This window comes from Nilaparvata lugens, unplaced genomic scaffold, assembly GCF_014356525.2.
Source record: "Nilaparvata lugens isolate BPH unplaced genomic scaffold, ASM1435652v1 scaffold5886, whole genome shotgun sequence".
Lineage (NCBI taxonomy): Eukaryota > Metazoa > Arthropoda > Insecta > Hemiptera > Delphacidae > Nilaparvata > Nilaparvata lugens.
In genome coordinates this window covers 1-17,556 of record NW_024091662.1, presented here as the reverse complement: position 1 = coordinate 17,556, position 17,556 = coordinate 1, and the positions used below count along the sequence as shown (strand labels likewise).

The 17,556-nt window shown below is 35.6% G+C and overlaps 1 protein-coding gene across 1 annotated transcript; it reads left to right on the top strand.

Moving 5' to 3' along the window:
- Positions 1 to 4,175: 4,175 nt before the first annotated feature.
- On the top strand, positions 4,176 to 17,410 carry LOC120356129 (DNA fragmentation factor subunit alpha-like). Its single transcript, XM_039444972.1, has 5 exons — positions 4,176 to 4,329; positions 4,988 to 5,107; positions 9,673 to 9,832; positions 13,402 to 13,578; positions 15,529 to 17,410. The coding sequence occupies exons 2-5, from the start codon at positions 4,996 to 4,998 to the stop codon at positions 15,674 to 15,676; spliced, it is 597 nt and encodes a 198-aa protein (XP_039300906.1). The 5' UTR covers positions 4,176 to 4,329; positions 4,988 to 4,995; the 3' UTR covers positions 15,677 to 17,410.
- The last annotated feature ends 146 nt before the right edge of the window (positions 17,411 to 17,556 follow it).

Here is a 17,556-nt window from a genome sequence, read left to right as displayed (position 1 = left end):
TCACTTCACTTATATGGGCTTTAATAAAAACAATATAAAAACTTGTAGTACCCTTTAAAAAGTTTCAACTTGAAAATGACCTATGGTCGAAACTAGTCGTTAAAATATTTTCAAGTTTTCAATAAGGGTAGGCCTACTACAAGTTTTTATATGTTTTTATTAATTGATGTACTTATATATACTGAAAATTAATAAAAGAATTGAAATAGTACGATTTTTCAAACAAACAATAACGTTCTTTGAATGATTATAGAACAATTAAAAAAATCACTATACATTTCGAGGCTTTTTCCATCCGTCTTCAGGTACAAATACGAAATAAATAAACATCAGTATTGACTAATTCAAGAAAAATATTGAAACAATGTTCATAACTCGACAATGATGTTCATTTATTTTCAATCTTCACCTGGAGATGGGAGTAAGTCCTGGAATTTATAGTGCTTTCAATTGATTTTATGGTTTTATAGTATTAGAGATTTATTGTATTTTAAAAAGAAATAAAGGTCTTTTTGAAAAAGCTGTACTATTTCCTCATCTTTGTATTATCTCCATTAGTTATCAACGAATTATTTATTTATTACCGCCGATGAATAATTGTGATTTTATAATAATTGCTGACATCTGGTATTACAAAAACTTTGAAAATTTGAAATCAGAACTTTCCTATCACGATTAATTGCCAAGTTGCCCAAGCCTCGAAGATTGCTGAGTACAAATTGATGTCCCTCGTCAGTGAGACGCTGTCGATACGAACAAGTGTGAACTGAATTGCAATTGGCTGCCAACAGAAATTCGCTCCACTACTTGTAAAAACGCAACTGGCTAGCGTCGCAAATGTGCATCGAGCCTAACGTAACTTTTCACTTGTCCGATACGATTGTCAGACGAACAGTCTTCTAGTAAAAAAAATATAGCACACCATCGATAACCCACCATACAAACCTGACTTAGCCACTAGTAGTAACTTATACCTTTTACCCAAATTCGAGACATAACTTTGAGAGCAGAGCTTCCAACTAACGAGGAGCTCCAAAACAATGTCACAGCCTACTTAAACTCATTTTGCGCAGCATTTTATGAAAAGGGGTTTGACAGGCTGGTCCACTGGTATGACAAATGCCTCAACCTTCACGGCAATTACGTTGGAGAATAATCATCTTTTGGTATTACAGCTCGATGTGAGCTTCAACATAGAGAAAAAAAGCATAAGGCGGATTTCACACCAAAGCTGGGCCGGGCCGGGCCGAGCCGAGCCGGGCGGATCGGCCGAGCGGAATCTGCCTGCGTTCGCACTGAAGCCGATTGCCAATTCGCTCAGTAATACAAATATTGCGCAACTCACTATATGCGAAGATCGAACTAAACTAAAAGAAGGCAGAATCCGCTTGGCCGAAAACGCTCGAGTTGGGCGTCAAGCAGACTGCACAAATCCTCGGCTCAGACCGGCGTTGATTTGAATGCTCCCGACTAAATCCTGCATAGCTAGCGCGCACGCGGATTCCGCTAGACTCTAATAAAGGATGGCCACTAACGATAGGACATGCATGATGAACATGTGTGTACACACATGTCGTCATACATTGTTCAAGTTAGTCAAACAATTAAAAAATAAAAGAAGATTGGGGAAGAATAATTAAAAAAAAAAAAACAAAGTGAAAAAGGGTAGCTTACCTCTTACATCGTACTCATGAATGTGTTGAAAACTAGAATTCACCCACAGTATCCCTGCTTGACATAGGTGGCGACTAAAAGGGACCCCAAGGCAACTCCATAAGTTGCCTTGCCTTCAAACCCCATGCCTTCATGGATCTGCCCCATTAGGGCAGTTTCGGAGGGACAAAAAAGAAAACCCAAGAGACCAGAGATGGGTGAATCTCCAGCAACATATGTGGGTCAAGAGGCTGACCAGGTGCCCTAGAGGCAATTGGCGACCCCTCCTTCAGCGGAAGGACCTACAAAAAAGCCAGGAGTGGAACTCACGTAGGTCACGAGTTGGTGGTGGAGAGGCCAAAACTCACCACTGCTCAAAGAAGGGCGGCCATTCAGGCCAGGCAACACTTCTTGGGAGAGGTGAGGCTTTTGACCTGCAGAGTTTTGAAGGGGCAAAAAGAAAAACCCAAGAGACCAGAGATGGGTGAAACTCCAGGTACAAATGTGGATCAAGAGGCTGCGTCAAGGGTGGCCGGGCGCTCTAGAGGCAGCTTAGCACCCCTTCCTCAGTGGAAGGACCTTCGACGAAGGCCAGGAGTGGAACTCACGTAGGTCGCGAGGACTAATCAGTCTGAAGAGACTGCCAAGAATATCACACTGGATTGCGACAAGCAACCAGGTGATGAATGGGATGTTAGCATAGGGGAAAACTCCTGGTTCTTGAAAAGGACACAGGTATTGGTTTGCCTAACTAATATACTACTTGGGAACACAATAAGCTTCGGTTGACGTGTGGGGTTATTTGAACCTTGGATCCTTGAATCCGTCCCTTCAAAAATCATAATCATCATACCTGTTTAAAAATTTCAGTCCTGCTTCCACATATTGGTCGAGTCGCTGGCCCAGCCTGGTAAGCTTGGCTGCGTCCACACTGCGTGACCAATCAAGGCCAGCGGTAGCCAGCGACATATCCATGATAGAAATTGAAAATATCAACTGGAATGAATACGATAAAAATCAATAACAAAATATCACAAAGCTGATTAATAGTAGCAATTAGGCCTATAGCAAGTCAATCACTCAGAAAAAACAGCAAATGAGACAACAAAGCAGGAAACAGAACGCATTAGTAGAGAAGTGTGGATGAGTGGTTTGCCAGCACTGGCCTTGGTTGGCCTTCGTTGGGCTGGCCTCCGCTCGTAAAAAATCGGAGCGATAGCCAACGAAGGCCAGCGCTGGCAAACCAGCCATCCACACATTGGCCGACGCTGGCCCACGTTGGGCCAATATGTAGGTGCACCATAATAATATAACATTGAATCAATCAATCAATCAGCAACAGATAATCATGTTGGCACCTGCTTCCAGGAGTGGCATTGGACAGACAGACTGGGCGGACCCAAACCCACTATATTGTCTCCACCTGGACATCAGAAATAAATAGATGAGAACAAAATATGAAATTAAAACATAATAAAAAATAGAAACGAATACAAATGAAAATAGAATATGAAACAAAAATAAATACGAGGAATAATAATAGAGTAAGGAAAAAATATTTGAAAACAAGAAAGAGGATTAATTGACTATTAATTTTAAAAATTTACTTGCGAAAGCTGAACTAACTACACTCACTAGAGTTTTGTAATGTCTGATAAATGTCCCTTGAAGTTTTAATATTTTTTTTATAGTCAACTTTTATCCACGAATTAAATAGTAAACAAAATGGAAGAGTGGAAAATCGTTATTATATTGAGGGACTTTTTGCATGTTTAGGGTGTGTGCACACAGAGAGAGGTCAGCGGTCTGAGCGGTTTTAGAAGGTTTATATCCATATCCTCTCAAGAACGCTGCAACTTGAAACATCAGGCGTTCTTGGTGAAATGAAATAAAATGAAGATACACTTCAGGAGGCAGAATTACGACTTTTTAGCACTTTCCTTTACTACTCAACCTCGATTTACTTTTGTGCACACACCCTAAATAATGAATCAATATTTTCGTTCCTGTAACATAAATTAAAAGCATTACAAGTTTTCAATAGGAAGCAATACTTTTCATTCATTTCAATATTTAATCTATATTTTATAAGAACTATGAGTCGAAACAAGGTTATCAATATTATATGTGCAGGTTTAGTGAATTTAAAATAAGAAGGCATGCCACTTGGGTAAAAAATTGATAATGAACATTGAATGATGAAAGTATTAGAGCTGCCCTGAAGAATAGTAATTACAGCAGAATTTCGAGGTACTAGGTCAAAGCTTAGAGTTGAACTTTGGGTTTGTTCATTTACAATGGGTAGTTCCTTTCGAGCGGTGCAAGTGAGCATGTACGTGGTGCAAGTGAGCATGCACCACTCCACTCTGTTCCAAGATGGCGACCGGTACCTGAACTGTCAAAAGCTCCACCGAACGCATTTTCGTATCCTTGGTCGAAATCGTACATGTACCACAACCTCCCATGAACACAATCAATGTTTCATCAACATCGTTTTGAATCAGCTGCTGCTGATGATGGTCGCTAAAATCTAGATCATGGCGCATGCGATGAAGTGAGGTTATTGATTTATTTACCAATACTGACTGCTCAGTAGGCTTTATTCTGTACTTTTATACAATTTTCCACCAATATTCTATACTTTTATACATTATCAATCTAAGAAAATTATATAAGGTAGGTTTATATTACTTTTACTTGCATTTTAAGCTGATTTCTTTACATTTGTCATCGTAAACAGAAACTAAAAATAGCTCTGGCCTACTTGATGTGTTTTGGACATTTGTAGAGCATAAAAGGCATATTGAAATGTTTTCTCTATATATTCCTACCACAAGAATTTTCTAATACATATTTTTAATAATTTGTCATGTATTATGCGTAATTTATAGTAATCTTAATAGATTTTTTTCCTCAATGAAAGCAATTGCGAAACATTCATTACTTTGTTATTCCATGTAACTTACTTCTTAAGCGATTTCTCATGATATCCAAGTCACTGCTCATGAATAATTCTTTAACTTCTACTGATAACTTATTCATACTATCGTCTCGTATTTAGGTCAGTCAGCCTGCCATCTTGTCATGAAACTAGAATTAGGTTAAGTATTGATCTCTTCAGAAGGAGACAGTAGTGCTAGATTCTGTAAACTAGGTCACACTTTGCATCCTTTCCCGTAATACTTGAATAACAGTGCAATCCCGCGATGTTCTAGTTCCAGAACTAAAATTGTGTCATTCGACTCGTACTGTCTCACTCGATTTGACCCGCTTTCGTACTGTGTGCACTGTTCCTCTGTTGAATAGTTATTAAGGGATTTCAAAAACTTGACAGGTAACAAAATGGATAAAGGTGATGGATGTTCGGAAAGCATTCCTTTTAAAGTGGTAGATTGGAGCCGGGAGCGAAAATTTGGCGTGGTTGCTTCTTCTCTACAGGATTTTGTCGACAAAGGTAATAGAAAATTTGTTTCAATATTAAAACTTATAAATTATAAAAGTTGAATAGATCATGTATAAAAGTATAAAATTTTAATATTCTTTATCCGCTATACAAAATCTCTGGTATTGCATCATTATTGCTAAAGGAACTTTATTGATTTGATGTCCATAATGAAGGTAAAAAAAGGCAAAAAATCCAAAGACATGTCAAATTTTAGATACCTATCATAGGTAGGTACCACCACATCAACTAATTATGTTTCATTAAATGAGTAAAACTAACTAGTCCTAACTCCTTATCTTTGTTTATCTCAAATTAATATTATGAATTTCAAGGTTTATTACATATTCAAAGGTTGTTTTTCAGTTACGTACTCCAATTCAGAATGTGGTACGGTAAATTCTATGTTTTGCTTGTGAATACCTTACCAAATTTTATAACATCACCAAAGATAGTTTTTTCAATATACTAAATCATCTTATATATATGATTTTATATATTTCTTCAATTACTAAGACCTTAACTCTTTGGTACGTGGCCATAAGCTAAGCCATAAAGAAAAGATAGTAAAACAAAATATCTCATTGTATAGGAGTAATTTATGTTCCAAATTTCCAAACCAATTACTATCGACTACTGTCTATTTTCATACTTGGTTTTATTACTGTTTTGGCAGGGTGAGAATGTAAGAACGGCACATTATAAGAGACTACCAGCGTCACTTAGCTTCACAAAAAAATATTAAATAAAAAGACTAAGAAATTGTTAAAAACCACAGATTTTAATAAAATTTAGAAAGACCGGTTTTGCTTGTTACACCATTGTCGATATCTGATAAACTACAACTAAATACAAGATCAGCAGAATTTATACTAGTGGGCGAGTATTTCTATTGGTCAAGGGCATGAACGCCTGCCATTGGCCCAGCTAGACTTAGACAGTCTCCTCCCACTTAACGGTATAACAGAAACGTCACAAAATGGCGGTTTAAGCCAACAGACCCGCCATGATAACAAAATTTAGTTTCAGTACAAAATAAAAACCAAGAAAACAAGTAGAAGATAATAAAACAAATAGCTTATGACTAATGGATGCTAACAATGTTATGATAAAACTAAACTAGTCGTTAGTTTTGTATTTACCCATTGGTTTTATTATCTTTTAACTATTGTTTTCTTGGTTTTTATTTTGTACTGAAACTAAATTTTCTTATCAAAAATTTTCTGTTGCTTAAACCGCCATTTTGTGACGTTTCTGTTATACTGTTAAGTGGGAGGAGACTGTCTAAATCTAGCTGGGCCAATGGCAGGCTTTCATGCCCTTGACAAATAGAAATACTCGCCTACTAGTATAAATTCTGCTGCTCTTGTATTTAGTTGTAGTTTATCAGAGATTGACAATGGTGTAACAACCGAAACCGGTCTTTCTAAATTTTAATAAAATCTGTGGTTATTGACAATTTCTTAGTCTTTATATTTAATACTAGCAGGAACCCGTGCTTCGCAAGGATCTATTTTCATACTTGATTTTGATGTAATGAAGTTTTGAAGAATTGAAAATAGGCCTATTAACCATCCTTGGTTAATTAAGAATCTAGCCTATATGCAAAATTTCAAGTTAATTAGTCCAGTAGTTCAGACGTGATGATGCGTCAAACATAATTTTCCTATCCCGTACGTGTATAAGCCAACTCTTTATTTTATTATAGATATTGTTAACGACTGCAAGAGATAGGAGTGTGGAACAGAATATTTGTGAAACTATGATAGCGAAAGAAGTGTCTCAAACTCAATAGTAGGTACTACATGAACTTTTTGAAAGTGATTTGAAAAAAAAATGTTAAAACAACATAACTGAAAGTTGTCAACCTTATCATTCTACCTCCATTTAGAGAGGCTATATATATATATATAATGAATGGCTGTTTGTGTGTTTGTTCCCTATGACTTGAAAAATGCTTGACATAACGGTATGAAACTTTGGAAAAATGATGTGTGAATATTGGGGATGGTTTCTGACCAGAAATTTTAATAGGGTGGCTAATAATGATTATTTATTAATCCATTTTACAGACCTATGTTTTCGAAACTGTCGACAGAGCGGCTACCGAAGAACGGAAAGATGATCATGATTCAAGATCATATTGAGATAATATGATTTAGCATCTAAAGTTACCTGCTGTAATAAACACGTCACCCTTTGATAAAATGTGTAGGCTACTGGTATTACAACGGTAGTTTGGAGTTGAACTGTAGTTGATTGGTACCAACTGTAGATAATGGTTCCTTAGAAGACCTATACAAATAATTATCACACCCCTATCATTGAGTAACCGGAAAATGTTGGAAAAAATTATTCACATCATGGAAGAGAGTTGTTCATATTGCATTCATTAATGGAAGAATAATTTACAATTTTTTTATTTAGCTTAGCTCATACCGTATTCATCCTAAAATGGAAAATGGAAAGAGTATGTAATTCCTGGTGATTCATCGTACACCGCATATATCATGGACCATCTATTGACAATCAACAACTATGAAAACATTGAATTCATCTTTGAAACACTGATTTGTCCTAGCTATTTTTTTTTTTTTTAAATTCAACGCTTTACTGTCAGATATTATCACCAATTGATTGAGAAGAATATGTTTTGGGAATAATGAATGCTGCATGACTAAGCACATAGGAAGTTCGTATTCAGATGTAAATGAAAATATTGATTGTCAGATAAATTTCATGATTCACCAAATAAAGTAAAGTTTGACATGAGATACATTGACTTTTTGGCGGTACGAAGTTCGTCAGGTAAACTAGTTGTAAATAAAGCTTCATTATCAATAGTCAACGCTGAAAAAAGACAGGCTCAATCACCAGGAATACTATAAATTCTTTGAAGGACCAGTAAGCCATTAATTTTGAGTAGTTCAATCACTTCCATTATGGACACTGGATGCATTATGGACAATTAATACGTATGAAATTTATTAGCTACAAAATAAAAAACTTTGTTTGTAGTGGCGCCAACTACTACAATATGAATAACCATTTAGATCAAATATAAGAAATTACTCACATCTCTCATCAACTCGTACTTTTTGTTCACAAAATATTAACACAAAAATATAAGTTATATTGAATAAACTCACGACTAGTACTCAAGTTTGTCTTTTTCTGGCCGTGCTACGAATAAATGTAAGTTTATGTTTTACATCTCGTTTTTGTAATCTTGTTGTCTATTAAGAAATTTTCCAATGTGATTTTTGTTTGCAATAAAATTTGAATTTGAAAAAAAGAATTATCAACAAACTCCTGACCAAAGAAAATCTCTGTGCTCTGTTCTAATCGGAATGTATGAGACTGATAGAACAGCTGATAGAAGGCGCAAACCGACCGAACTGGCCAAGCGTACAAACATGTGGCAAGCTCGCGCTTTCGATCCACAGAAAATTAAATTCGATCAGCTGATTGATAAAAATATTTTAATCTCAGTTCCATATGGCATTCACCTTACCATGTTCATAACCTTACTAAATAGGATCCTTTTTCATCCTTTGAAACCCTTTGAGGCAAAATATCTCAAAATCCGTTCTTAGTGCGCGTCTAGCATGTTTGAAGAATATTTGTGCAGAGTTTTAAAGTCTGATTGTGTGATTTTACATGAACATTTTCAAAAAATGCCCTCTCCTGGACCACTCTCTGCTCCTGGTCGGAATTTTTCTGCATAGATCTAATTATTTTTCGTAGCTAAACAAAAAAGTTCCTCATGACTTTGCTGTGCAATGGGCGGTTAAAAAGTACAAAATTTTGGGGGGGCCCCAGCTCCCTCAGGGGGGCAAATTTCTGAAAATCCTTTCTTAGTGGATGTTTTGAGGCTACCATAAACAATTGTGCAAAATTTCAAGTTTGTAGGCTTAGTAGTTTGGGCTGTGGTGTGATTTCAGTCTGTGGGGGCTTAGCCTTTTATAGATATAGAGAAGATGAATAATTACCACAATATCAACTTCTAAACTACACAAAAAGTAATAGTAACTAAATTGAATTTTATAAAAAAAATGTGGTGTGGCGCACTCGCACAACTTCACTTGCCGTTATGAAAATTGATAACGTGACGCTAGTGTTCACGCGCATCTCAAGTCTACTATTCAAAAATCTGAGCCAGCTGGTGCACTACCTCCGTAAACAAAGCCATAGTGCATTCGTGTGACGAATGCTCATGTGACGACGTTACTTATAGTGAATGATTTAATAGAATCAACAGTTTGCAAAATTGAATTATCACATTTTCTCGAATTTCGAGCCTATTTTCAATTTGAGGTGAAAATGTTACTGAACATTAATTCTAGAGATTTTCATGCTAGGACTATCAAAATAATTGCTAGGAATATCAGCTTAAGTTATTGGAACATAAACGTCCTATACCACGGGATAATATATCTTCTTGTACTATCTCCTGTCCATGGCTAAGGCTAAGCTTAATGCTAGCTATGATGAGAGGTCAATCAAATATGTTTGCTATTTTGAACTGTATTTTTAAATATTTTTCCGATTTTTACACGGTTTTGTGTGAATTACAGCTTGCGAAAAGCTGAACATGACTGGTCCAGTGAAAGTTGTTCTGGAGCTAGACGGCACAGAGGTAGACGAAGAGGAGTATTTCAACACTTTGGAGTGCAACACTTGTCTAATGGTGTTGGCCGATAGCGAGAAATGGGTGCAACAAGGGCGTCATTTGAGGTAAAAACATCATCTCTAGGTTTTTCTCTGTAATGCTTAGACAGATTGCCATAGAAGTGAATTTTTGGCCCATTTATCATAGAGAAAATTTAGCATAACATGATATACCATACTATTTAGTGAGTACTATTACATTATAATGGCAGTATTTGATCAACATTGGGGCTGCTTTCCTTGACTATCATTCGACAAAGCAGATAAAGCAGCGCTATCCTTTTCTACCTCTGCAACGATACCAGATCTTTTTTCAACAATGTGGAGATTAAGTTATTCAATGTCAGTTATAAAAATCTATTATTTAATCATTAAAAAATATAATTTCCTGACGAATAAAATTCAATTGATCATTTAAACAAGAATTAAAAGTTAATCTTTCACAGATACACCGGTATTAACTGTATTCTATAGAAGGCAGAGGCAGAGAGTCGACAACGGTGTTCTCCCATCTTTCTCCACTGTCATAACATGGACCTCACTCATACAGGGTGCTCTGAAAAAAGTGCCCATAAGTCAGGGCGTGATTCCTCACATCAAAAGAAGAAAAAGAATTCCAATTAACATAGGTCTGAAAATGCTTGGTTATCAAGTTTTACAGGGTGAACGATTTCGTCTGGATTTCAGTTCCCCTGCTGAAATGAAGTCCTACGGGTATTTGTTAGCGTACTCTATGTAAAATGAACTGAAAAAAATGAATAAAACCGTTCTCAGACCTGTAGCTACAGTAATTTTTAAGATATGTGACGAAATACGCGAAACGTTGTCCCAAAAAACAAGTTCCTTCAAGGTTTGAAGCAGATTTATTATGTTAAATGTACAATAAACACAAATATTTTTTACAGAAGTTGTAGAAAATCCAATTTCGAAGAGAAAGATGTAAAATAAGTCTATAATAGACAAACGCAACCTTAAAATAATAATCCTTAATTACATACAAAACGCATGAAAAATAGACAAAATCTTTTGAGCTCTCTTAGTCCATACAAAATAACTTGCGACTTGGAAGGATAAGCGGAGCAGAGAAAAGTAGGGCCATAGTACCGTGCTAGAGCGTTCTGTAGTTTATAGTAAGCAAGGTCTACAAATACAGGTCATGACACTCGTGTTCCTTATGGAGCGGCCATTATGTGGGGTCTTCTTGGCGGTACATTTGAAATATTCCAATCTGCTCAAAATCATGCATTATGCTTTTTTAAAACAATATTTTGGTTCAGATAATATGTAAATTCATGTTTTCGATTTTTTAACAATAAAATTCCAATAATAAATGGCTCAGAAATTATTTTTTTAATAATTAAAAATTGTTCTTATTCTTGTAACTTGTTATAAGATTCATAAGGCATTGGGACAAAAGGCAAACCTCAAAAAGAGTTTGAAGTTCCCAATCTAAAAATCAAAAATTCAGTCTGATTCAGTTCCTAGTTGGAATCTAAATATTATTATTCTGTGGGAAGAATTTATTTTACAATTCAAAGCCAAGCAATATTCCTTGAACAATATAACAAAATAACACATCATGTTGTTCAACTATAATGATAACAGCTGATAAATTTGAAAATTGGTGAACTAGAACCCCATAAAATGGCGATTTTGCAATGAATCACGGGATTGTGTCATGACCTGTATTTATAGACCTTGGTAGTAAGTGTTCAACTACTCATGATACGCATCGCATACGTAGTTTCCTCTCTGAAAGCAGTCACCGAGTCGACTGAGTCTAATCGACAAATTGGCAACTGCGCTTCTTCCTATATGACTCTATGCATCACTGTAATTGGCTGATTTCCCTCCATTTCTCTGCTCCGCATATTCCTCCAAGTCGAATGGACAATAGTTAGTGCTAGCTAGCCAACTTTACTCAACCGAGTCTTAGGCTCAACTCACACGGTTTCAGTTCCATGCTACTCCGTTTCTAATCTCACTTTATCAAAAACAACTTCAAGGAAAAAGTGTTAATTGCGAACTAAAAAGAAGAAAATGAATATACCTGATAATTCCGAACAAAAAACATAGTTTAAGAAAAAAAATTTAATAATTTTTTTTAGCCTTTGTAACTAGTGAATTGTTAAATAAATTCTGTAACAAATTTTATAATAATTATAATGAATATATTTTCTTATCTAATTCTTTTTATTGTCTTATTTAAAATAATGGAACAAAAAAAAAGCAATAAGAAAGAAAATGTTTCTACTGTGCGCTTCAATCATGAAGATGAGCCTTCAAAGTTCAAATTCTAACCTCACTTGATTAAAAATACACGGTACCACGCAACTCAAGTCGCTTCTCGACCAACATGTCGAGTTGCCGCTCGACTCAGTCTCACCGTCTCATTAGCAGGTTGCAGAGTCTAGAATCGACTTGTCTGATTGAGTGTCACCATTTGCATGCACATGCTGCGTCGCAAAGGGACTCGAGTTGCAGTCTCTTCTCGACTTGAGTCGTGCAAGTGTGAGTTGAGTCTAAGGACCGGTTTCAGAGCTCAGGATTCAGCTAAGCTAAAGACTTTGAACAGCTGGAGTCAGAAAATTGGCTTTCCGAAACGGGGCGTAGTCACAGTTTTTATAGTAATCTTTATTTTCTCATTTCTATAATTGGAAACGTTTTTCCTTGACAAAATGAAACATTCCTAAATAATTCAAAATAGCTGAAACTCTACACTGTTTTCTCTGTATTTTATTTTGTGTTAAAGTTTCTAGTTTTTACAAATTCAATTTGAACGTGGACTGCGACTACGCCCCGTTCCGGTAAGCCAATTTTCTGACTCCAGCTGTTTGAAGTCGAGAACTCAGCTAAATCCCGAGCTCGGAAACCGGCCATAAAATTTACTTATAGTGACTCCACGTTATAATGGCAGTGTTTGATTAGCAATGGAATTGCTATCCTTGTCTATAATTCAACAAAGCGGATAACGCTATCTCTTTCTCGCTTTGCTCTGCTGCCAGATCGTCTTTTAACAATGTAGGATTAATAATTAATTAACAAAATATTTCATCTTAATTATGAAAATTCATTATGAAATAATTGGAAAATATCATTTCTTGCTTAATAAAATATGGTTGATTATTTTAAACGAGAATGAACAGTCAATATTACCATAGAGAAACGATAGCACAAGTAGATACCCCATGGTATGGGGCGTTTATGTTGCAACTTTTACTGTTATACCAAGCCGATAGTTCACGTAGTTCTTTCCCATGCAGCTGTGTGACGCTGGTAGTCTCTCATATTGTGTCGTTCATACACTATCACCCCAACAAAACAGTAAAAATTGACAATAATCGACAGTTATCGGCTTGAGATAACAGTAAAAGTTGCAACATAAACGCCCCAAACCATGGGATATCTATTTACGCTATTGTTTCTCTATGATATTATTACATCAATAAACCTGTATCAGCTATAGAAGGCTCACAAGACAGAGCTATACAAGACAGAGACTCGGCAATGCTTCTCTCCTATCTTTATCCACTGTCATTATAACGTGGACCTCACTATAGAATTACTGAACCGACCGGATGTGTGTGTGTGTGTGTGTGTATTGTGTGTGTGTGACTGTAGTAGTGAATGCGCAGAATACCTGGCGACACGGTGGACGGGGACCGGTGCGGAGGAGGGAGAGACGGAGCGGTGCGACCACTGTTGAGTCGTATCCATGGTGACGTGGCTCATGTTAGCATGCTGGGCGGTCAGGAGTTGGAGCTGCTATCAGACATGGACCCTGACAGTCTCACAGATATCATACCCGATAGGTGAGTACACAAATAAAGTAACCACCCAATTAATGATTATGTCTGTCAATGTCGAGCAGAAAACATGAAATTTTCGACATGCTAGGAACGTTTTTGTTTTAAATGGTAAGTGGGTGGTGAAAGCGTGAAAATTTGTAGCGAAAGATTGAATTTATAGTTTATATTCATTTATTCATTTTTTCAGTCGTACAATAATTATTTTTACAGTTATATGAGGAGGCACAACAGGCTTATGCCCAAAACTGTCCCTTTTCAAATTGATACTACAGTCCAAATCAAAATCTAGATTAAGCTACTATCACTCACCAAAATAACAATTTATTCACACATCATCAATTACAAATAGATATAGCCTACTATGAATTCGATTTAGAATCATATATTATGTTTGCTATAATATTTGTTAATATACTATGTACTATTCTACACTAACAGCATATAGTTACTTTCCGAAGTAAACATGTTTCTCTAAAAAAAGAGAAATAAACGGAAATAAGTTTTGCTGAATTTTTCTTCTCGTGAGATCCCACGCATGCACTCGGTCACAAACTTCCATTACGGTATCGACAGACGACAAAATTTCCAGCTTTTTTCCCAAGGACGTATTTATCCTTTAATGTCCTTCAGCGAGTTATCCCAGGTTTGAGACCTAGTGCAATCGAATTTTCATATCATAAACCTACTTTGCTCCAAATTTCGTGAGAATCGTTAGAGCCGTTTTCGAGATTCGGTCACATACAGACATATAAACATATATAAACGTCTAAACAGGAATTGCTCGTTTAATAGTATAGGATAATCTTAAGGCTTGCATGCACTGAATTTTTCAAGCGTTCTGTATTTTGTTTTTGTTGGTTCCAGCTATTGATAGCAAATGGTGATATTCAAATCCTTGACTTTGAAACTCCTGAGAGGCCAAAATAAGTTCTTGCGACTAATTTTGACCATTAAAAAATAATTTAAATTATTTCTGAGAAACTTTATCGCTTTCACCACCGACTTATCTTTTGAAACAAAAACGTTCCTAGCATGTAGAAAATTTTATGTTTTCTGATCGAAATGTCTGGACATTGACGAACATAATCATTAATTGAAAAATAACTATCGGTCGGATAAAAATGATCCAGATAGCAATAGAAAGGAAATATTCTCCCCGTTAATTTGATATAACATTCTCACGCATTACGATGCCCCATGATTCTGAGAAAAGAGGTATTCAAAAGAAAAACAAATTTTCGCGATTTCATAAAAAAAATTGAATTTACTTTTAATCCTGTAACTTTTTCAGCACTACTGGCATATCGGGGATGATATTCTACATCCAATTCTGACGTGAAATTGGAAATGATAGAAAGTTGCAATTTTGCACGATTTGGAAACCTTGTAATTTCTTCGGATGGAGAGCCAAGTCTCAACTTATTTTACGAAGTCAAATAGAAACATACTAAATAGAAAGTATGTTTATTAAATTTACCCGCTGTAAAATGAACTATCGCAATGATCGCAACTCGGTTAATTGATCTTAAGTCAAGTAAGGCACGATCTTTGATCAGCAATCGTAAATTGAGAGATTGGTGGAACTTTATTCTGATAATTTGTCAAAGTCAAAATACTTTATTGCAGCAGCTAATCGAGAACATCAATTGCATTACAAATGTCAATGATAGATTGAATCATAATTATTACAAGCAGGAAGTCATTACAATAAATTATAAACATAAAAATATACTTATTTTCATAACAATATAAGTAAAACACACTCATAACACATAATCATATGACTAGTTCACCCATGAGAGTACCTAGTTGCTAATCAAGCATATTGTCAACTACGTCATAGAACTCTTCTATTTCATAAATTGGATTCGTCAACAGAAATCGTTTAACTCTATTCGTGAATATTTTTAATGGTAATTTTTTTATATTCTCAATTTGCTTTGATTTTTGTAGGAGTTTTCTGGATCAGCTGAAAGAAGCGAGCGGCCGATTCCTATGCGACAAACGTCAGGCGCAAGAGGCTCTGGACCTGCTCAAACTGTACCATACGGCAACCGTAATGCAGGAGGACATTGCCAACAAAAACCGCATCGCCCAATAGCTCTAGGTAGGCTGCTCGTGTTCGTGCTGTCTGCAGCCGCCAGCCCGGCGCACCACTGCCGACAGCACACATTGGAGCTCCACCGTTCACCTCACCTCACCCCATCACATTTTTCTATAGTAACGTTTTCTAAAGTGAGGTTTACGTTTTGATGGCAGTTTTTGATTGATATTGGTGTCGCTATCCTTGTCTGTCATTCCACAAAGCACATAGCTCCATCCCTTTGCACCTCCGCAACGTTTCCAGATCGTGTTTTAACAATGAAGAAAAACCGTTGATTATTTATTTATTATCACTAAATGTCATTGGCTATTACAAAATAACATTGACTATAATTGTCACAAAAGTTATTACACAACATATTTCCAACAATATACATAACAGTTAATAAATATGCTGAGCATTTCAATTACAGTACATTCCTGTAAGAAGTAAAACAACAAAAAGACAGAACAAAGGTCTCAAACTTATATATTAACAAAGTATTCATTCTCATTTATAAAAATCTATCATTGAAAATCTATTTTCTTGACGTATGAAATTCGACATTTCAAACAAGAAAGAATAAACAGTTGAGATTCCATCATAGCCACCTCAAATTTGAGGTCCCGGCCTACGATATTGCAACGTCGCAGTGTAGGCCTAGAATCTAATACATGATTGGTGAAAAATATTTAAAAAAATACCAGCTGATCTTTTTCGCCAATCACGTATTAGATTCTAGGCCTACGCTGCGACGTTGCAATATCATAGGCCGGGGCCTTTTATTAGATGTGGCTATGATTACATCAGATATACCGGCATCATCTATCCTCTACTGAAAGGGTTCTCCTATCTTTCTCCACTGCCATTATAACGTGGACCTGACTGAAGTAAGCATATCGACGCTCCCATAAATGACGCAACATCCATGAAACCATAAATGCACCATAAAATAATTATGGTAGTAGAAGGTGAAATTCATCACATTCATAGCATGAAGCAATCGTTAAATTTTAATGCGTAAATTGTTTATCCAGCTCAAAAATTTATGATCTTGACATGAAAATGTTGATAAAGAGTTTTTAGCAGTGATGTGATGTTTTGTTTCAAGTTGATTGTTATTTATAGTAATTGATGTCATTTATGATTGAAAGTTATTGAATATTTAAATTCAGTCAATCTATTTTCCATTTATGATTCATCTATTTTCCTATTCATTTTTTAATCCATTTTTTAAAAATATATCTGAAGCTCAAAATAAGTAGTAATCTATTGCTTTCAATTAATACAATACATTGAAAAAGCATGGGTGGTCAAGTCTGCTAAAATTGGAATTTTATTCAAAATTAGATTAAAGTACTTTGTACGGTACCTAATTTATTTTATTTACAATTTTCAAAAGAATATAGAAGGAATTTATAACGGAATTGTTTTTCTTTTGTAGCAAATTCAAGATAGGTTTTCACATACATGACATCAATTACAAAATCTCAATGCAAAGTAAGCCAGTTTATTTGTTCAGTATGAAAAATCTAAAATTCTGGGAAGTCTGTAAAACTATGGAAATTTTTGATATGAATACAGTTATATTTCAATTGATTCAGTTCCTATTAAATTTTCCAATGTTCTTCTAATATAATTCACAGTTGAATGCAGAGTTAATTTGAAGGAGAAACTAAGAATAACTAACTCAAGTTTTATTGTATTATAAAGGTTGAATAATTTGAAAAATATGAATGCACAAAAGAACTCACAAACTCACTAAGGCCCGGTTGCACAAAAGCCGTTTAAATTTCAACCGTGATTAATTTACTCAAGAACCAATCAGAGAAGGCCTTCCTGATAAGACGGCTTCTCTGGTTGGCTCTCGTGGAATTAATCAAGATTAAAATTTACGG